The sequence below is a fragment of the Hoplias malabaricus genome, chromosome 16 (genome assembly GCF_029633855.1).
Source record: "Hoplias malabaricus isolate fHopMal1 chromosome 16, fHopMal1.hap1, whole genome shotgun sequence".
In the NCBI taxonomy this organism is placed as follows: domain Eukaryota; kingdom Metazoa; phylum Chordata; class Actinopteri; order Characiformes; family Erythrinidae; genus Hoplias; species Hoplias malabaricus.
This window is the reverse complement of record NC_089815.1, coordinates 7,263,512-7,285,204: the sequence shown is the minus strand read 5'-3', so window position 1 is coordinate 7,285,204 and position 21,693 is coordinate 7,263,512. Positions and strand designations below refer to the sequence as shown.

Here is a 21,693-nt window from a genome sequence, read left to right as displayed (position 1 = left end):
CATTAGCTGGAAGTGGTGAATCCATTATCAGCTTCTATGGCTTTTAGTTCTCCTTGACTTTTGGCAATAAATTATCTGAAAATGAAAGCATATTTTTTAAAATTTTAGCTCAAATTAACATGTATCTGAAAAACAGCCTTCCCTCATGTACTCCGTGGCATTCTGTATATTTTTCACATTTAACGGGAATTCTACCCATTTTATAAAATTTCCAGACTTAAGTGTTAACAGTAGTTTGACATGAAACGCTATGCTGCAGCAAAACTGTTCAGATGTAGTGATAGGAACCAGCACAACTCTTAAAGCTGTGTCTTAACACTTAAGTGCTGCTTGGGGCCTGGATTATTGTTTTAACATTGGTTGCATTAGTATTCTGGCCTAAAACTAACTAACTTATACATGCAGGATATTTTAAGGCAAAATATTATCCAAAAAAAACATATTGCTTTAGAATTACCGTTTTATTATTTCACACACGAGGGTTAACTGATCACTGGACAGTAAATGTAATGGCTGTAGAAACTGTGACCCTTGGTTCCTATCACCATTGTACAAATACTGGTAGGTGTCTCTTCCTCATTTCATATCAAACAACTCTGACTTTGCTGACAGCAAGTTAAATAAGCATTTTGAAATAATCAGTGTGATTCTCATGTAAGTTGGAATGTTCTGCTCAGCGAATGCGTCACTTGAAACAGGTAGACAGAAACTGGTTATTTTTTATTTCCATATTGGCATTTCTACTGTGAACAGCTTGTGGCAGCATTAGGAGCCATGGGGACCCACAGCGGTTCTGCCTGTCTCAGCAATGCCTGTTGCTCTTCCAGTGTGAGTCTAGAACCTCTGTCCTCAGGCTATGCAAAACATCAGCATCTCTCCACCCATGCGTGCACACACACATACATACATACATACACACACACACGGCCCGAACCTCCACAGGCTCCGTTCACATTGTGCAGAAATAAAAACGGGGAAAAAGGCTGAGTACAGAAAAATTAAAATGGTTGCTGAAGTCACAAGACCTAATATTTTCATGAAGTCTGAGGTGAAAATAATTTACAACAAAAACAAAAACAGGATAAACAAATAAATGAAGCACTCTACATGACTTGTGCTGCCCTAGAACTAAAGGCTTGCAGACTAAAAATGTACCAGTGTCAGTAGCCCCAGGTGGAGTTGAGGAAAGCAGGGTGGAGCTCCCTCTACAGTGGGTGGAGCTTCAGCAGTTAGTGGGGTGGCACAGAGGGATGACCACCGTCACACCCGCACATGCAGGGAAGCACTCTGGGAAAAGGCCAGGGTGGAGCCTTATCAGCCAGAAGAAAAGCATTTAATTCAGAACTATATCTTTTTTTTTTTTTTAAATGAACAGGTGGAAAGATCCCAGCAGTTTTAAAAAAAATTTAGTCAAGGACCTCAAAAACATGGAAGATGACTGGACTGTGGCTGGCTTATTGTCTGCTGGAGAGCAGGAGTTTTTCCATGTACTGAGCAGAACTTGGATCATGGACGTGCACATCAACACTACTCATAATTGAAGAGTGAGTGATGGAGACAGTAAGAGAGAAAAAACTGAGCAAACAGTAAAGAGAAATAGAGACAGCCCAGAGAAAGATACAAATCACTCCCAAATAGAGTCCTCCCTACTCTCTTACCCAAGTGCATCCATCTCTGTAAGATCATGTTATATTGATTTGTCTTAATTGTATTGGATTTGTTTTTCATTTGAAATAGCTTTTGCACTTCCCTTTAAACTTTACAGTACAATAAACTATAGTGCACAAGAGTAATCTGAGCCTTGCAACGGCCCAGTAGAGCTCAGAGGAGAGCACATCAGCCGAACAGCACTGGTGACGTTGGAATCAACGTGGGCCCTGACGCCAGAAGAGCGTCCCTTGTGAGGCAGCGCTACACTGCAGCAGGCAGGCCAGCTATTTAAAAAAAAAAAGAATAATCAGGGTGGTTTTGGGTGCCTTCAGTCCTGGCCCGAGTCTTTGGTTGGCCCCCCATCTAAATAGATTTTGAGGGCTTTCTCTTTGCGGGGTGAATAGCTGACCCGGTGGCCAGTCTTCAGCAGTCGGCTGCTCTCCTTCTTCATCAGTTCATTGCGTTCCTCTTCAGAGAGCTCCATGGGCTCTTCAGTGCTGTCCCTGCAGAGAGAGAGAATTTGGGTAAAAAATTTAGGGCAGTTAAACAGACCAGTATTAGCAGCAGTGATTCAATTTTAAACAATTACTACTTCAGGACACTAGGGGGAGATCTTTCTCTCATGCTAGAGGAGGCAAATACCAAACAAACGTGTTACTTCACTATGAAAAATTAGGGGTATTAGCAAGTTTATATTATTAGATAAAATGATCAGCACTGAATAACTACAGATAAAAGGTAAAAGCATCAAAAGATCAAATGATACTTCAGTTTTAAATGGAAAGAGGTTTACCTGTAAAAGACCACTGCACCATCATCGCAGATGTACAGGGGCCAGACATTAAGTGTGGAAACTTTAGGATTCCAATCCAAATCCTGATGGATCTCCAACACAGATATGTCACAAGGAAACGTTCCTCTTCCCTACAGGTAAAGGTGGAAGGTACAGATTAGCATAAACTTAATTCAGACCGAGGGAATATTAGGACAGGATACTCTAAGGGTCACAGTACAGTGGTCCTACTGTTGCATTATCAGGATAATAATTAAAGTCATATAACATGCAAACTGCAGAAAAAATGCAGAATGTATTCCAGCACTAACACCAAGGGAAGTGATCTGCCATACCTTGGCAAATTCCAAGTTTTCAAGAGAAATTCCACTAATTTCACTGAGCTGTTAAGTGAAAAACAAAACATTTTAGAGTCATATACATTTCTATGACATCAATCACTGCATTTGACAGCAAAACTCCAACTAAACTAAAGGCTTAACATCACCTTTTCCTTAAGCTCCTCCACACTGCTGCTCTCCAGTACCACTTCCCGAAAAGGTTCCAGCTTCATCTGTGCTGGACACCAGCGGCGTGTCAGCACGGCCAGCTGGGACATCGACTTCATCTTCTCCGGCTCTGCACAAGAAACGAAAGAGAGTTCAATTGTACCAGAGATGTCACAAATAGGAGCATGTTTTCACATGACAACATTCTCTGACTAACACTTTACAGAATAGTAAATAAAGGTCACATCATACAATATAATCTTCCCTATACAAACTCTAAATATATTGCTGCTAGTTAAGGATGCCTGAGAAATGCCTTTTGCTCAGTGGTATAAAGTATATCATGCTATAGTGTATCATGGATTGAAGGCTTGGAAGTCAAATCAGGTTAAAGGTTAAACACTTTAAAATCAGGTTTTCATAAACGACATAAGACTAGACTGAAGAACTTGTCTACATGTGAGTTACAAATGAGTTCCCCAAGGCTCATACCAACTTTGTGCATCGTGAAACATGGGGGTTGACATTTACTACTGCCTGGTGCCCACTTCATTTTACTTTTTGGCCACTAAAATGCAAAGGTTGTGCTCCAAGTAGTCATGTGCTATGTAAATAAATCAAACAAATAGAGAGATTTGTTTGTTTATTTAATTATACTTTGATAACATTAAGAAATCGCCATACCAGCTTAATTTCCATACATCTAAATATAAACCATCAAAAAAAGAAATGTTTTCACTATAACCTCCATTAGATGCAGTTCAAATCAAATATGGCTTCAAATCAGTTTCTTTGCTGACAATTAAAAAAGCATGTTGTTCAGGAAACTCAATGTATTTAAAAACAAAATCTTCAAATAAAGAGCCCATGGGACCAACTGCTGAAAGTGTTATGATGATGAAGTTGGGTCAATTGGATTGAAAGATAATCCTTAGTCTGGCTTACAATACCATTAAAAGCATCATGAGATTTTGACACTTAAGCCCATTCTAATTATAACATACATTTGATAAACATATTTAGAAAATTCTGGCCTAGTTCAGGTGGCCATTGTAACATTTTCCAGTTGTCTATCTCTGCAGTCATTTCATGCAGCATGTTTCATCCAAGAGTACTCTTTCATGCAGAGATGACCTTTACCTTCAAGAACTTCAAGAAAGACCTCCCAGTTACTGGAGATATTGATGTCTTCTTCATAGACGTGATAGTCAAGAAACACTGTGCCCGGGTTCTTCCAGGTCTTCTTCCTGAGTCGAAACCTGCAAAAGCACATAGGCACATGCTTTGCATTCTCTGTGGGTTTAGCTCTAGTGTTATAGTCCGGCAGTGAGTCAGACTATCGAAAAGGTCAGATGCTGCAATGAGTCACACAATTTCGCACAACACAGTCACAGGTACATATTTGGCCTATGGCATATTCTGTCTGAAAATTAAGTTCTTTCCCATTTGCAACTTGTCACTTTTGATATATTTACTCATTTGTGTATTAAACCTATCAAACTGCCTTTATATAAAACCTACACTGCAGGTTCTTACTGTGAAAATGTCTTAACCTGTATGTTAGTTAAAGTCAGTTTCGAAATAATACACTTTAGGCTTGTTGTTGTCATTACTCTGAAGTGGTCAAGTGATATATATGTATATAACTTACCTGTCTATACTGAGATCCAGCTTGCATTGGTCTCTGAGTTGGGGTATTAACTCCTCCTTAGACTGCCTCACACTCATGCCCTTAGCAAATACAGTGTCCAACAGGAACTTACAGGGCTATGGGGGTAAACCAGACATTATCTTCATAAGCTATCAGTCAGATTCTCCTTCAGTCACATGCAAATCTCAAGCCAGTAATATCTTAACATCAGGAATTTACTTTGCAAATTGCATCAAGTGAGAACAAGTCGAATATCTCAATCCGCACAATGACAGTAAGGGTTTGCATACCTCAGGATCATTGACTAGCAGCTGGTACACCTTCACTCTGTACTCCCCTTTCTTCAGCGCTCTTCCTAACCGAATAGTGATCTGAGAACAGGAGAAGCATTCAAACATGCTGAATACTTGGAAAAACAAAACAGGAATGTATGTGCTGTTAATTCTATTCAGAAAAAATTGAAAACCTTGTTGTCATCAGAAAAAGAGGAGAGTGTCTCGTTGAGTCGCACACTCTCAAACTCCTGGTTATTGGCGTAGACCCGGAAGACCTTGAACTGTGTGGAAGTGACTCCAACGAAGGGCTCCAGGTTCTGCTTGAATGCTGCCAGTGTGATCCTCTTATCAACATGGACAAGTAAACCTAAAAAAGAGAGAAATTGTTGAAAACATTAACAAACATTCACATTATTACTTCAAACACTACTGAAAAATCAATAAATGCTGAACTGAGGGTGTTGAGTTCACAGTACAATCTTTAGAGAAAGAATCTGTGAATTCTTATAACCAAATTCCTTGGAAAAAAGGATTTTCCAAGTTGCAATCATTAACACTTTTTGAAAGTGTGAAAGTGAGAAGAAATGGAAAAAATACACTAAATATATTGTAGGAATCCTACGATAAAGCATTGTGAGCACAGGACATCAGGAGCTGGTTACAGTGCTAGAAAACCAGTACCAGTTACCATACCATACCACAGGACCTTCACTCAAGCCTTATATATTTTATTTACCAGTACGTTAATGTTTTTTATTTTTCTATAATGTTTTAATATATAGATATATTAGTAAATTGGGATCAGAAGAGAAATCAATAATATCGAGCAAGTCAAACTGTGGTAATTAATATTTAATTACTATTTTAAAAACAGAATTACACTTACATTTCTGGTTGTCCCCAGCAGAATCCTCCTGTGAGTAAGGTTCTGCTCTGAAGTACAGGTACTGCGACTCTGCTTTATTCTTGCCATTTTCATCATATTCGCTGTCAGTACCTGAATCTTCCTCGGCTGTGTCCCATGTCTCCTTCTTGCCTTCGTGGGCTTTGGAGCGACGGCTGCTGGTGATACTGTGCGAGTCAAGACCGTTGGCCAAAGGCAGGGGGCCGCTGTCAGCATTGCACAAAGTGTCGCTGCTGTGACTGGAGCTCAGGATATCAGAGTCCACTGAGCTTGTGCTGCGGTCGTTGTTCACGTCTGAGTCAGAGCGTTCCTCCAAGGGAAACTGATTTTCTGGATCCGAGGCTGTTCCTCCAGTGCTGCTCCCACTGGTCACTTGTGGCGCAGGCTGGGCAGCACCTTCAGGCTCAGCTGCCGGAGATTCTATGTGCTCAAAGTCGCTGTGGTCTGAACTTTTCTGGCTGTCACTGGTGCTGGAGGTCTGCTGCTGCTGTTGAAGTGACAGATTTTTGAGCTTCTCTGTGCTCTCCTCCAAAATGGCCTCCACAGATTGGCCACTACCCTTAGCCCCATCAAAGGAGTCCTCTGAGTCACCACTCACTTTGTGGCAACAAGTTCTATTGGCCAGAGAGCCTGGTGACTGCTCTGGGAGGGTCACAAACAGTCTGATTGTGTTCCCATGGCGGTCCAGGAGCTTCCACAAGAGGGAGTCAGTGAAAGTTACCTGGTCTGAGTCTGAGCTCTCAACAAAAACCTGAAGGAAATGGAGAACGTAAGGAATTTAAAGGTTTAAATATATAAACATACTGGTTGATGTTAAAGAAAAACTGGGGAAAACAGCTGGAAAAAAAACATAGCACATAGAAATGCATGTCCCTAAAACAGTCCACTAGAAAAGTAAACCTTGTTACTCCTGAAGAAACCCTCTGCTTTCAGTGTCTTGTTGGGCACATAGAGAAGCCGAAGGTCATTATAGCAGCGCTCCAGGACAACACGCATGGTTTCTGCAGATAGCCCAGTGGCCTGAAGACAGAAATACTGAGGTAAAACAAAGCTGTTTGTTAATATTGTCAATTCCTTCCATTGGTAAATCCCAATAATCACTAAGAGATCACTACGAGGTCAGAGTGAGGCTATAGAACGCCCTGGGGGCATAGAAGAATCACAATATGGAAACAGTTCCCTGATGGCAATAAAATATTACAAGAAAAATACAAATTGTGCTCTTAAAATGCAGGAAATAATGCCATGTTTCAATTTCAAATGTAATGTTAAAAACCAAAAGCTGTTCTTTGATCATTATCAGATTTCTGGTAGCCTTATTTCAACATACAGTGTCTTAATAAACATTGTTCTGACCAAACTACAGCAAAGTGATGCAGTGTGTGTACACAGAACATGAGAAGAACACACCTGTGCAATGAGTTGTTTAAATTCTGTAATAGTCTGATTCAGGTATGCTCTGACACTGACAGGAGCAGCAATGGTCTCACTTTTCAAATCCACAACATGGACCTTCACCATCACCTCTGAAGATGCACACAGATACATGTTAAATAAAGCAGTTATTTATAATATGAAATAATTAAACTGTGAAAACATAGAAACACATGCAGCCTACAAACGGTCCTTCATGTAATCTACAACCCAAAGAAATAACTACTGCACAAGTTAGTGTAGGTAAAGAAACAAAGCATAAATTCAGGTGTTTAATGCTTGACATTTTTGATGTGTTTTTTTTTTTTTGAGTACCTCCAGGTTTGTACGGCTGGAACACTTGGTCAGGTCTGCGTGTCTCCAGCAGAAGGTCAAACATGTAGGAGGACTTGACTCCTCCAAGGAGCAGCCCCATGGGCATGTCCTCTTCACCCTCATAAGAACACTCCAGATACTCGTGAAACTCATCATACTTCACTAATCGACAGCAGTTGATAGGAACTGTGCTCTCAAGATCCATCATCTATGAATCAATGTGTGGTAAACAAACACATGCTCATTTTAGTTTTATTTTTTTTTAACCCTCAAGAATTTAAGAGGGTAATGTACCCTCTGGAAACTGTTCTCTGTAGTTCTCGTATGCAAATGTTCTCACCAAATATTTACATATGTATGTAGTGATATACTTCTAGTGTGAAATTTGGCTCTTAAATAATGTGGAACAAATGTTTCCACCAATCTTATTAAGGTTATTAAGTCAGTCAACAAGGCTTCGGCATGCAATCTTCATATAGCCCTCTATATTAAGTTTAGGTCAGGCTTACCTTGTATGCTATTTCAGTAGCCTCTCTGAGTGTTTTGTCCTTGTGGACCTCCAGCTTATTTTCCATCATCATCATTTTGAGAGGATGCATGCAGAAAAGCTTGATCTAGGAGCGAGGGTAAAGTTAGATCTGAGTTAATATCATGGAGCATCTCAGAATGAAGTCTTTGTTCAAGTTTAAATGTGTACCTTGCATGTGTTGCGCTCAATCTCTCTCTGCCTCTTCTCCTGTTCTTCTGACTCTTTCTCTCTCTGGACAAGGCGTTTTATGTGATCTGGGAAGTCTTCTACATCGAGGTACTCTGCACACACAAGTTTTTATTTATAATAATAAACAAGTTTCATTATTCCATTTAATTTAATGTTAAAATAACACAATACAGTTCTTGTGAACAGGAATATAAATTGTTAAAACTTTCTTAGCACAAGAAAAAACAAATAATACAATTAAATGTCAAACTAAAACACCATAACTGTTCTCTTACTTGCATTCCTTGAGGGATCTTTTAATCTGTATATGAGCATATATGCATTTGTGGAGCTGTTGAAACACGAAAGATCATTAGTCACAAATAAATGCTGGAGTTTCTTTTTTTAGACAACCCTGGCAGCTAAAATCCCAGAAGCACAGGACAGAGGGGTAGCCTTGAATGGGGCTTTGTTGACGGTCAAATAAAGGGCTTGTTGTCTTCATCTTAGAGAGACGTCATTTATCTGTTTAATGAATAAAGTTCATGGACATCATGCCACCAATTTAATACATGGCACTGTGCATACACTCTTTGAAGGCAAAAGTCAAAAGGCAGACATGTAAGGGGCAAGGAGATCTAACAGTCTGCTTACCTGGCAAAGGCACTGGAGTAATAGCCTCTGCTCCCTGAGGATCCGCCATATGTCTTTCTGATGTCATCCTGTGTGATCTACAGCACAAGATATCAAATGTTTCAGTGTTATTAACTAAGCAAAATACCGGTTATATTTCTAATTGCACAAGAATCCACAATAGGATATTTCACATGAAATCAGAGTGTTCAAATCTGAAAGACCTTGCAGACATGTTGGTCATTGAAGCTGTACCACTGGCCATCACTGAAGGACTTTATGCAAGCGTAGTAGTGCCCACCAGCAGCACTTCCAGAATGTACCATTACCGAGAAAAGTTCAAAAGTCAGCGAGCTCTGCAGAAAGATAAGGCAACCTGAATTATACATATGTCATCATTTAAATGAAATGGAAGCAACAAAAAATATCTAAATGGGTCTGACATTTAATCTAGGGCCTGACATGCTAGTGCCCCAGAATACATCCTAAATATTGTTTAACAGTGTCCTGACCAGACCTAATGCGAATAGTAAGATCCCATACACAAATAGCTCAATTAAAGTGTGTGTGCACACCACAGGTAATAATGGAACTACCTTTGGCTTCAAAACCCTCTCAGCAGCGCTGGCACTGTCCAGGCAGATGCCTTCATCCACACCATCATCTGTGGAGAAATCATTGCTCATCTGGTCGCTGTGGCAACTGCCCTCATTCTCCGCCCCACTGTCAGTACAACTCTCTGTCTGGGGAGACTTCTGCGGTACACACGTGTGCATGTGATAAATCAAAAGGCAAATAAGACACTCTAAGCAGTCATCGCCATGCATTATTTATGCCCTCATTCAGAGCAAGCTGAAATGAGTAATCAAGAGCAGTTTAAGTACCACCCTTAAACATCTCTAGCTACAGCAATCATGGAGACATTAAGGTTTGTTTTCTACCTCATCTTCTAGGTCAATGAACGGGCTCATATCGAGCTCCTCTGGGAAGGTCATGCGGTCGTTGAGCTTGATGCGGTGCATAGTGGTGTAGTCAAAGTCAAAACGTTTCAGTTGTAGGGTCAGCAGATAGGGAAAGTGCAAGAATCTAAGGCCCTATAACATCCAACAGAAAGACAAAAATAAGAACACTTGTAGGAGGAAAAAAAAAGAAAAGAGAGACAGAAACCAGGTAGTTGTCTGCAGCAGCTCACCTTGCGGGCATCACATTTCTTCTTGCAGCGCTCACAGAAGTACTGGTTGGGTCCATCCAGTGTTTCTGGCTGGATGAAGGCCTGCAATGCCTCCTCCTATTGGACACACCATAAAAGCATTTTAAAAGTGAACAATCCAGCAACCTCTACAGAAATACAGACTAACTGGCACTATCTAAGAATGTAAAATTGCATTAATGTATTATAACAGTGCTGATAAAAGTGAATCAATACCACAGTATTAATAATAACTTGACAAAAAAAACACATTTTCAGGCTAATCAAATCCAATACTGCTGGAATATTTAAATGCTGCATGAATATTTAAAATGGCACCAAATTTCGTTATGCATTTTGCCAAACAGCTGAGGTTGAACCACTAAAACGGAGACATACCACACTTCCAAAAGCCTGGCTTGCTCCAAAAGGCCTGATCACCAGAGGGATGTCCAGGTATGTATCGATTCTCCAGCTCTCATAGCCGCACTCCAGGCATCGCACGTAGTCCTTCAGCTTGCCCTGGTACAGCTGGTTTATAAGGTCAGCCTGACACACACACAAACGAATTAACCACGTTTACCAGAGCTTTATATTTGAGTGTAAAACATGAGAGTTTGCTAGAGTTAGGATGTCTTTTGTAGAAACAGAGAAACACTTGCTGACTGTAACACAGAAGCAGCACCTTAAACAACAGTAAATAATCATGGCTTAATTATGAGCTTTTGTCTTTACACAAATGAGAAAAAAAAAACATGGGTAGATTAACGCATGATTAAACATAAATAATTAAATGAATAGAAATATTTATATACATATACACACACACACACACATTACAAAATATATATATATAAAACCCTGAAAATTATCTGTCACGGAACTGAGTTAAGGCAAACATCTCTTCTCAAGCAAGACTCACAAGAGGCCAGACCTTGCAAATGTATACACACACACACAATCAAAAAATGCTAGCTCAGACTTTCCCACCCACACTGAGCCCTTTGTTTTGGCCTTAGTGCTGAGGTTTCCCAGTCTATGCACTACAGTCATGTCAGAAGGCAGCCTGTACCTGCTCTGTCTGTTTCCACTTCTGCTCCAAAGCATCGAACATGACCCTGCACAGCTCCTGGACATCATGCTGCTGCCATGCTGTAGCACAAATACAACAATGCTGAATAATTTCACATTAATATGGAGCATGAAATAAAAACTAACATTCAGAGACCATTACATGGTGTCAGCAGTGAAGTGGTTTAGGTTTCTCTCAGGGACCTGAGCCCAGAAAATTAGAGCTGAGGAGCTCACCTTCGCTACTGTCCCAGCCAAAGCTGCGTGTCACATCTGTGGTCTCAATGGCACGCTTCTTGCTGGTTTGCAGCAGCACAAAAAGCCTCTGCAGCTGGTAAGGAATACTGGTGACTGGGTCTTCCTCTGACTCCTCAAACTCCCAACTGAATAAACACACAAACAAATAAATAAGAAAATGCCACTCTATCTCCATATTAAATGTCTGCAAGAAACACAGTAGTCACTTACTTGTAGAGTGCATTTCTAAACTCGGGTGTCATGAACAGCGTTTGGAGTAAACTGTTCAGATAACAGGTCATGGCTTGATTGACCAAACCTACATATCCTACAAGGTACAGACACAGAGAAAGAAGAGCAGACATCGTCAATTCTCTGAAAGAGTGTATTTCATATCCATTCCACAAATATCTCTTCTAAAGGTGGGGCAAGCTACAAGGAACACTGAAAATTTTCCCATTTACACTTATGAGTGAAAATATTATGACCGCCAGCTTAATATGCTGTTGCTAAAAAGAGGTTGAATAACTCTTTCATATCATAAACTTTCAAATCTGGACGAAAACTGAGTTTATTAATAAAACTACAAAACCCAAAATTAAGTTGAAGAATATTTTTGTTGAAGAATTGATGTGGTCGAATTATAGGTACATCACTTGATTGCAATTGAAAGATTACAAAGAGGTTACCTGTCTCTGACTTGTTGAGTATAGACGAGTAGGAGTAGCTAGGGCTGCTGTAATCGCTGCTGCATCCCACAGTACCATCCCGGGGTAAAGGCCCAATGAACCGGTCATGAGAGCTGTCATCCAGTCCACTGCTGTCTGCTGTGCCAGACTCATCCTGCATACACATACACACATACAATCATAAACAAACACTGTGAAAGGAAATCCACCTCATCAACTATTAGCTGTAATACAAACGGAATTAATTCAGGAAACTTGTTGATCATGTGAAGGAAACCTTTATTCTTTTAGTCCCTGATAAAAAGTCTATTCCCCGAGCAAATTTTGCCACATGGGAAACAGCTGTTAAAAGAGATAACACTTTTACTGCCGCAGAAGTGCATGCTTATCACACACTGATAAATGTGTATCTCCAGTGTTAAGCAATCCTTTCTCTTCTGCTGATGTGACCACTCACTGAAGCTATCTGAGGCTGCTCCCCGTCCTTGTCTCTAAGTTGCAGGAAGTTTCTCTTCCCCGCCTCAAACCCAGACTCGACCAGAGACTTCACACTGGCCTGGTCCAAAGGAGTCTGTGGAAAAGGAAGAAGGAAGAGACAGAAAATGTAGAACAGAAGAGAAGGATGCAGGTCAGACATGCTTCATAAACACACAATGCAAGGGCGTATATACAGCCAGCCTGCTGAACTTTGTACATATAAACTGTGCCTTTCTTTGTTTCTTTGATGTGATCTAAAGTATAGACACTCCTGGTCAAACTACATTTTTATGCTGAGAAAGAATGCAAATGATGGATCTGTTAGCTTAGTTTCACTAGATTAAGATCTCTAATCATTTAATTTGGAATATTTAAATTTGTAATACTCCAATATCCCATTGTGTTTTCACAGATTTCTTTGTGTAGGGATTAGCCTGCTGTTTCTCTGCCAGCAAAATTTACAAAACAGGCCCTGCATGGTAGCCATTACACACAGGAGGAACAGCCTGGCTAATCTGGAATTAATATACATTTATTTATTAATTTAACACAGCACCAGTAGCACCAGCAGCTGGTTTAACAAGAAGCCGAAGCAGAGGTACTTAAGACATTATGGCTGTGGTTGTTGTTTTAGTTTAGCAGGGTCTGGAGGGTCTGTAAACTACACACTTTCATGTGTTGCAACATTCAGTTATTTAAGTGAGACACTGGTGCAATGGCATAGCCTGGAACAAACTCTGGGCTTAAGCCAGTGACCTACTCAGAAAGCTAACTCCAGTGCCAGCACCTGTGCTCTGGGTCAGCTGCAGGATTATCAGTTGCACCCAGCCAGGTTCACATAACACAATCTCTCCTCACAGCCTAAAACAAAACTCTATTCACCTTTACAGTATCTATAAAAGGAACACAGCACTACTAATAGGCACTGTAGAGTTACTTGAGGATTCAGTACACTTACGAGGAATTGATACACAGATTAATACATTGTTTAAAGGTAAATTCATGCTGTACCACTTTTGATTTTTTCAGTAATTGTTACTAGCTTCAAGTGCAATATTCTGTACTTTTTAAAAGTTGTGTATTGTATAGGAAATGTGTACAAATGTTTGCATGGGATGTTGTAAACTGTATGGATGTTACTGCATTATTTGTATTGCATATATTGTAAATATATTTGGCTAATTAAGCCTGAGTATGAACATCTGCTATTACTGACTATTTGCAAAATTTTGACAAGTATCTTACTTTCAGCACCATTTCGATTGTCAGTCGAGTTTTCCTTTGTTTGATGAATAATGCAGTACTTAGAAATGGCAACAATTATTTGCAAATGGTCAATAACACCAAGACAAAGACGACAAGGTGCTTACCACCTCCACCAAATGGCCCCATGCCAATTCGAAGGTGCCATTCACATAGCCTGCCTTGTGAGCTACATCTTCAAAGAGCTTGGAGAGGGAAGTTGAAGCTGGGAGGTTGAGGGTTAATCTCTCATTGACAGTCTTGGAATTAGTGGTGTCCTGGACAATACACAGCACTCTGGGTTCTTCAGCAGCACTCTCTATCTGCAAAACACAGAACATCACTTTCACTTCGTTGTCATTACAAAACGAAATAGCTGAGGAAAACGGCCGTACCGCAATGCATGCTGCTAAACAGGCTGCTGACACTAGTCATTTTATGTTAAGGGGGGTGGAATTCAGACAACAGTTAGCCTTCCCGAAATTCCCTGGACCCAAGCCATAACATGACAGGGAAACGCACATGACACAAGGCAGGCAAATGTGGAGCAGTGATGGTTATACAACTCAGTATTGATATGACTTTCTGTAGCCCAGGTTACATTAGGGTCTTAGAAGACACAGCTTATATGTTAAGTCTAGGAAACTTGTTAGTACACTAAGATGCATGATCCAAAGCCCAAACTCTTAACACTGTAAACACAACAAAGTTTCCCATCAAGACGTAAAAAGCCAGACTGATCTCACAGGCACAGGCAACACAAATACAAGGGTCAGCCTGAAACATGAACAAACAGAGCATGGCTTTCAGTAAATTGGTTAAATGTATTATTACACAATAGCTTCTGAAACTACAAATGATGTAATATGGAAAACACAACCTAACCACGTTAAAGAAATTATCCCTGACAACCCAACAACGCTTAATGTCTGCTTGATGACAACAGTGTGGAAATCATATACTCCATTTACAAATTGAGAGCCATTTCCTTTTCACACAATGTCTCTGTTCCCTCAGACTGCTTTTCACTGCCAACCTCCTCATGTTACTGCAAGCACCAGGGCCTCCAAGTATGACGCAAATAAAATATTTCTTGGTCATTTGGGGGATCGGCACCATGTCTATGGTTGAAAAAGGGAATGCCACAGCAATTTAAATCTTGTTCTCATGAATTAATATTGCATTATATTCATAGGCACAACATATTCCAAAAGCATATTACTGTGCAAAAAAAAAAAAACTAAATAAATATTGTTTGCCCAGGTATTAACCACATAATGTTTTTTTTTTCAAGAAAGAAGATTAGACATCAGATAAACTTGCATGGCAATTGATAGGAAAATAATTAAGAAATTAAAACACTGAAAATTACTGGTTCTGGTTGAGTACCAAAAATATCCCCATTAAATAAGCTTTCATATTTGAGGGAAAGAAGAAATTGAAATTACTCTTTTATTAAAGATGTATAAAATCAGTTCACTCCACTGTGAGCAGACAATTCATGTGAATGTGAATTTACCAAAACACAGTAGCTTATTATAAAAGACAGTAAAAAAAGAAAACAAATCAGTAATAAGACACCGGTGTTACCAGAGGAATGGAATAACATCCCCAGAGCCCAGATCTCAACATCATTGAACGTGTAAGGGGACTTCTTTGGGTCATGTGGGTAAATGCAACCACGTTCTATGTGCAGGTCATATGAAAGTCCTGAAATGAACAAAAGCTAAATAAACATAACGAGAGGTTACCCTAATTACTGAAATGGGTCTTGTAATTACTTGAGGTCTCTGTTTAGAAACAAATAACTGAACGTGTTTTGCACAGTGCAAGGTTGTGTTCTTACTCCACACTTTATGCTAATTCATTAGTTGCAGTTAATAACGTGTCAGTGCAAATTCAGACACCATGCAGTTAACCTACATACAGACACAAACATCTCAGTAAGTTTTCATGCCAAATCTACCTGAGAGAGTCTCTTTTTCATTTCCTCAAATATACTTTGCCTGCAACTCCAAAATATACCCTGATGACAAAGCAGAAAAAAAACAAACCAATGAAAACATCTGGTTCTGAAGGGCAGTGCTGTATGAAGAGCAAAGTCACTTGGAGTGTAAATGACAAAGCTGTAATTCAAGTCAGACTGCTCACACTGATCATTTTCAGGTTCAGGGTATTCTGCATATGGGCAAGCACATTGGGGAAACTGCTTGGTTTCTTGCTGAGAGAAAACCACTCCAATGCTACTCTAAAAGACCCACAGATATCAACACATACAAGGGTATTATCAGATTAAGGGGTATTTTTATCACAGATAATATCGCTAGGTGCTGACATGAAGTAGGCTAGGCTGGGCTCTGCCACCACTGAACCTGGCACAGAGGAAATTCTCCAGGAACAGAACATGGACACTGCAACTATCACCTCCTTTTTCCTGTCAAAGTCCAAGCACTTGGACAACATCCATAAAGTGTAGGCAATTACTTTTTGGCAATTGCTAATTGCTAGTTTCTCTAAGGTCTTCCAAAAGACATCAAAAGCAAATGATGTGACACCTACTACATGAAAAACAGCATCAAAAAGATATTCACACTTGGCATGCAGTTGAAGCCTGACAGACAGAGCCATAGGGCCCTCTTATGCTGCTTAGCATTTCCAAACCCCTTTGAACATAATCAAAGTAACAATATCAAAAGGCCTTCTGAACCAACAACTGTGTGTCTATGTAGCATGTGGTGAGACGCATTAATGTAACAGAAGACCACACCAAAGTCTACACTCCTAACTGTTATTCCAGACCGGTGCACAGTTTGTTCTCAACCAAGGATCCCAATTTATTCCCTATGGCAAAATTATAGCAATGGCCTGTTAATAAAACTGGTGACTATAAACTTTCATAAACTGCTAGCTACATTACTCCTGTAGTTCCAGTGCAAAACCAAAGAAACTAAATACATCAAACTTGTTTTAGCTCATTAACTATATAATGTTTTGCAAAACTGCAAGTATAACTGCAAATAAGTTAAACTTAATATACAGTAAAAATGGCTCTATATGCACTAGTAATTCCTAATATGGAATACCATATGAGCCCTACTGTTGTAAAAAAAAGAACCTAAAAAATAAGAGAGACTCTTGCTCTGTCTCACACACACACACACACACAACAGTTGAGTTCCTGGGACGCTTGTGAGCACTTACACTAATCTGAGAAATAAAGTGCTCCCATCCTGCTGACTAACCCTTCAGGACAAGCCCTCTGTCAAACTGCTTAAACGCTGGTAGCAGGTGGCCTTTTCAGTCCTTACAGCAGAACTCTCTTCATCACTCTAAAACACAGGGTTCCCACAACTGTTTTCTGGTCCATAAAACACTTCAACATCAATAACTTTCAAGCTTGTAGTCAGAGGTTAGTTTACAGACATCTTCGACATGGATACGGAGAGGTACACCGGGTGTATCTCTACATTCCTCTGTGGGACTTGTAGAAGAAGTGTCAACAGTTTTGAACTACAGAGCAGACCTTACTTCACCAAATCCAGAAGTTACAGGATGGTGGAGGAGGGAAACATCAGATCAGCGCATATCTGCTAAGCACAAATATATAGCACTTTATATAAGTAATGTAAAATATAACAAAATCAGAAAAGCACCATAGTGTAATACACACATTCATATTGAAGCATGCTCCCGAGTGATTAATCCTCCGATCTACATTTACTCAGTAATAATGTTCAATCCCTCAAATGCTACAGCTTTCAATGTTAAAATAATTGAACATGAACAGATCTACACAACAATATAGGTGCTGAATTCAGAATTGAAAAATAATGTAATGGCAATATAACATTTTCTTAATTTTGTACAACTCACACCTTCAGAACAAACACATTATTATAGGTTGTTAATATTCATGTGGACATAGAAGATCATTGTTTTGATCCATATCTTCATGGACCTTTAGGTAAGCACTGTGCTCAGTGAGGTTCTCAAGAGCACATCAGCTGTGGATTGAGGACAGTGCTTTTCCTTCAATCCCTCCACCCCCGATTTCCTGTTGTGAGCATCAAACCAGTGACCTTCTGGTCCCCAGCCCACTTCTCTATACATGGGCCATGGTTGTCATAGTTAACCTCATACAAAATATGCAACACCACCGGAAATATAAACATAACTCATGTCATAATTCAAACACTTAAAAAATCAATTTTGTGCATCTTCATGCAACTTGGGGTACTACATTACATTTGGTTTTAAACATAATATTATTAAATTTCTGAATTAAATTGCAAAATATGTAGCTAGGTCTTGTGTATTGAAGAAGTGATACTCTGTGTAAATACTTTATAAAATGTCACAATTAAAGGTAAATTTCATATTCTGTATGATACCAGCACATGATTAAATTTTGTACTGTTAATGTGTTTTCAGGCCAATGCAACTAAACAGTGAACAGTTACATAAAATATATAAATAAAACCGTGATAATGTAAGCATATTGTATCAGTTAATATTTGCTTTAAAAAAAGACGTGTTCAGACCTATATATACAGACTAAGTACCTGTTTCTAGTGTATAAATGTTTATATACTATTGTTCATGTACACGAGAGAATGGATGAAGACTCTCCGACAATAATCCACATCTAGCTAATCTTTTTAATACAGTCGAATGTGTTACCTAGAAAAATATTTTATAACTACAGCTGCTTGCTTAGCACAACAGCCCTCGTTATTCGTTCTAGATCAAGCCCACTCAGCAATTTAACGTTACTTCAGGATTTGGTGGGGATTTGTGTAAACTCATTTCATAAACACCCAAGGAGCAAAACAGATAACAAGCGAGCTAGTGCTAGCTCCCTAGCTAGTTTGACTCGCAGGTTAGCGTTAGCTCTCACTAGCGCAGCATAACGTTCCGACCTAACGCAGTCACACAACTTTTTTACAAGTCTTTGTTTAAATTCACGGCTGACATACACATTTATCATTATGTCCAGCTACGCCGAACTTATGTGCTTCACCTAAAGCCTCAAAATCCAAAATATCTGCTTGTATTTTACTAAACACGGAGATGCTTGGGCTCATAACATAGTTAGCATGTAGATGTGTTTATAAGAGGACACTATTTATCCTCTAAAAAGACAACACTCCCATTGGACAAGGCTAAAACTGCCCTCGTAGTGTAACGTTTATTACACTTAAAGTGGAAGGATAATGAGAAAAAGAAGTAAATTCCAGCTTCTTTCCCCTCGGGTACAGTTGAGCTGTTTTTATTTATGAGTGCCTAACATAAGTTTTTAAAAGTAAAACATTGTAGAATAGGTCGATAACATTTTCATAACTAATAACTGAAGCCTTTACATTGTTTGTTAAACTAATATTCGCTAACTCAACCCTCATCCCTCGCTATAACAACATATAATATCATTCGTGCTAACAAACATTGGGGCGAGTCTCAAAACATCTATGTTCCCTAGGCAGTGCACTATGTAGATCAGGGATCTATGGCCTCTAGTACACTAAAGAGGCAGATGTAAATTCAAATCAATTCACAATGTAAAAGCAAGCTTTTCGTTATTTTTAGGATTTTATTTTTCGGAGCAGATTCAAAGACAGCTCACTTTAGTCATAAACTTCACAGCTGTTGCTCATAACATTCAAACCTCACACTGGTCATGGTTAAACTCCTAAAAACTAATCTGTGCTAATCAAAATTAAATCATAAGAAGTCCCTTAATACCTTAAAAGTGGCTTAGATTTAACCCCACACCCTCGCTTTCATTCAGTATGCACAGATGTATGAATAGCTCTGATACTGTAGGGTTAATGATTAAGGTTTTGTGATTATAGACACTCTGGCTGTCTGAATGTCCCTGTTTGAGGTTGAAAATATTAAATGGATAATTCGCGCATATAATGTTTTCCAGAATGTAAAATCGTCACATGGATATATTATCAGGATTAAGAACTTGATTTTCACTGGAGCAGGTCTTTAAAACGCATTGTTTCTAATTCCTCAGAATTAGAAACAATGCCCCTCCCCCCAACGACCCCTACGTGACCCCTCGTCAATGATTCCATTAATTTTATAACATCCAAACAGATATTCAGTGTATTGATATGAACGGTCACTTACACTGGGACTAAGTAGCTAAATGTGTACTACAACATGGCGGCGTATAAACTCAAATTTAACAATTAACACTTCTGATACATTCAGCTTTCTTATTTACATTCAGCTTTTTATGTTCCTTGAATTTGCCATGACTGGAAATTAGTCTTTATAGTCGCTGTATACTGACCTTCCTAGTGCCCTACAGAGGGAGCACAGTGCGGATTGGTATGCAACCTAAGGCTAACTTTAGCCGCTAACACAACTAGAGCCAGAGCTAGCGGCTAAGTGTTTTGACTGAGTCCTAGTCAGCAGGAAACCAGAGTTTACATGTTGTTTCGCAGTTTAGCGAACAGACAACCAGATCAGTACATACCTCTGGTTTTTCGCTTGTAAACCAGACATATAAAAAAGAGGTTTGCTCTTTTTTGTTGAAAAAACCTGGTCCCTTTCTTTCTCACACACTCCTCTCACCTCTCTGGGTACGAGCTGGCTCTCTCCGCTCGGCCCCGTCTCCATTTGTCCGTTTCTCCGCGCTCCTCTCTCCGCTCCGGGCTCCTCAGCGACCTGCGGCTCCGCGGTGGGACATCACCCCAGTGTCAGCACAAACCCAGCTCCGCGATCCAGCCGAACCGAGCGGCTTCAACAAGAACACCTACTAAAGTAACTGCGGATAGTTTATGCGAGTGTGTGTCTAACTGCGACCACAAACAGCGATCATTCAGTGGGCAAAAATGGCCGTCTTTCAGTTTCGCGAGATTTCAGCTTCGATCCCAGCGTCACTTCCCAAACACTTAGACTATAGAGTATTATAATCACTAGGATGATGTACTTGATGAAGACGAATGTACTGTAGCCGTATGGACAGCAATAGCCCGAAAGTTGTTTTCCAACACACTTTATCCATTATTATTAGCCTCACAAACAAAACGAGAACTCTATTGTAAATTCTGCACTTACAGACTGTAGTCCACCTGTTGCTCTGTAGACTTTAATACTACACTTTATTAGCCCCCGTTCACACTTTTCTTCAGTGGATAGGACCACCACAGAACTGGTATGTTTTTGGTGGTGGTCAATTCTCAGACTTGACTGATATACTTACACGAATGGACCAGTCACAGCAGTGTTGCTGGATTTATTCGACGAAAGCACCTCATAGAACTATCTTAAACCCACTAACTCCTCATAGTTACAAGCAAAGGCACACATTCCCCCCAAATTCTAACATGCATTGCCCCATAAGGAGGTGCTCGTGTGCTTCACGTCAATGAGACTTTTCTTTTTGTCCCAGTGCGGTCACTGCTGGAGTGTCCACCAACCAAAAACAGTCCTAACCTGCCAACAGGACTTTAATTGATGAAACACTAGAGGTAGCTTAACACAAAAAGTGCAGCAAAAGATTAGCTACTGTTAACATATTTGATGTCATATCTATAAGGTGGACCAACAAAGTAGGTGTGTGTAATAGTGTGGACTGTTTAAAACCTTCAGCATCACTGCTGTGTCTGATCCACTAGTACTAGTGCAACACACACTAATATACAGCCACCATGTTAGTGTTACTGTAGTGCTGAGAATGATCCATTACACAAATAATTTCTGCTCTGTTGTGGTCCTGACTCCTGTGTATTGTAGAACAGGGTTAAGAGACAAATTATGCAGAGTAACAGATGGACTACAGTCTGTAATTGTAGAACTAGTGCTGAGAGAATGGACAGTGATTATCGAAACAAAGAAATGTTATGTATGCTGATGTAAGTATGTTTGAAAGTCAATAATGAAAAAGTTTCTAATAATTATGACTTAGTCTAGAGTAATTATTTGATCATAATTA

General features: G+C 39.7%; 1 protein-coding gene across 1 annotated transcript; it reads right to left on the bottom strand.

Annotated features, from left to right (window-relative positions):
- Positions 1–187: 187 nt before the first annotated feature.
- Positions 188–20,646, bottom strand: usp47 (ubiquitin specific peptidase 47). Its single transcript, XM_066647181.1, has 28 exons — positions 20,331–20,646; positions 13,874–14,068; positions 12,484–12,597; positions 12,027–12,180; positions 11,569–11,665; positions 11,338–11,483; positions 11,102–11,181; positions 10,429–10,578; positions 10,033–10,128; positions 9,782–9,934; positions 9,437–9,595; positions 9,065–9,196; positions 8,862–8,938; positions 8,504–8,559; positions 8,208–8,320; positions 8,020–8,124; positions 7,511–7,718; positions 7,172–7,287; positions 6,662–6,781; positions 5,744–6,512; positions 5,049–5,224; positions 4,873–4,953; positions 4,583–4,698; positions 4,072–4,190; positions 2,931–3,061; positions 2,779–2,826; positions 2,444–2,574; positions 188–2,153 (listed from the first exon to the last, which is right to left on the bottom strand). Exons 1-28 carry the CDS (start codon positions 20,373–20,375, stop codon positions 1,979–1,981), a joined length of 4,062 nt encoding a protein of 1,353 aa, XP_066503278.1. The 5' UTR covers positions 20,376–20,646; the 3' UTR covers positions 188–1,978.
- Between the last annotated feature and the right edge of the window lie 1,047 nt (positions 20,647–21,693).

What these genes read in the sequence shown, in the direction of transcription:
- usp47 (XM_066647181.1), bottom strand. Translation starts at nt 20,375, where the DNA reads ATGGAGACGGGGCCGAGCGGAGAGAGCCAGCTCGTACCCAGAGAG. An exon ending in TGCTGGGGACAACCAGAAAT is followed by an intron (nt 5,225 to 5,743) that starts GTAAGTGTAATT and finishes TCTCTTTTTTAG; the next exon opens with GTTTACTTGTCCATGTTGAT. An exon ending in TGGAGGAGCTTAAGGAAAAG is followed by an intron (nt 2,827 to 2,930) that starts GTGATGTTAAGC and finishes TTCACTTAACAG; the next exon opens with CTCAGTGAAATTAGTGGAAT.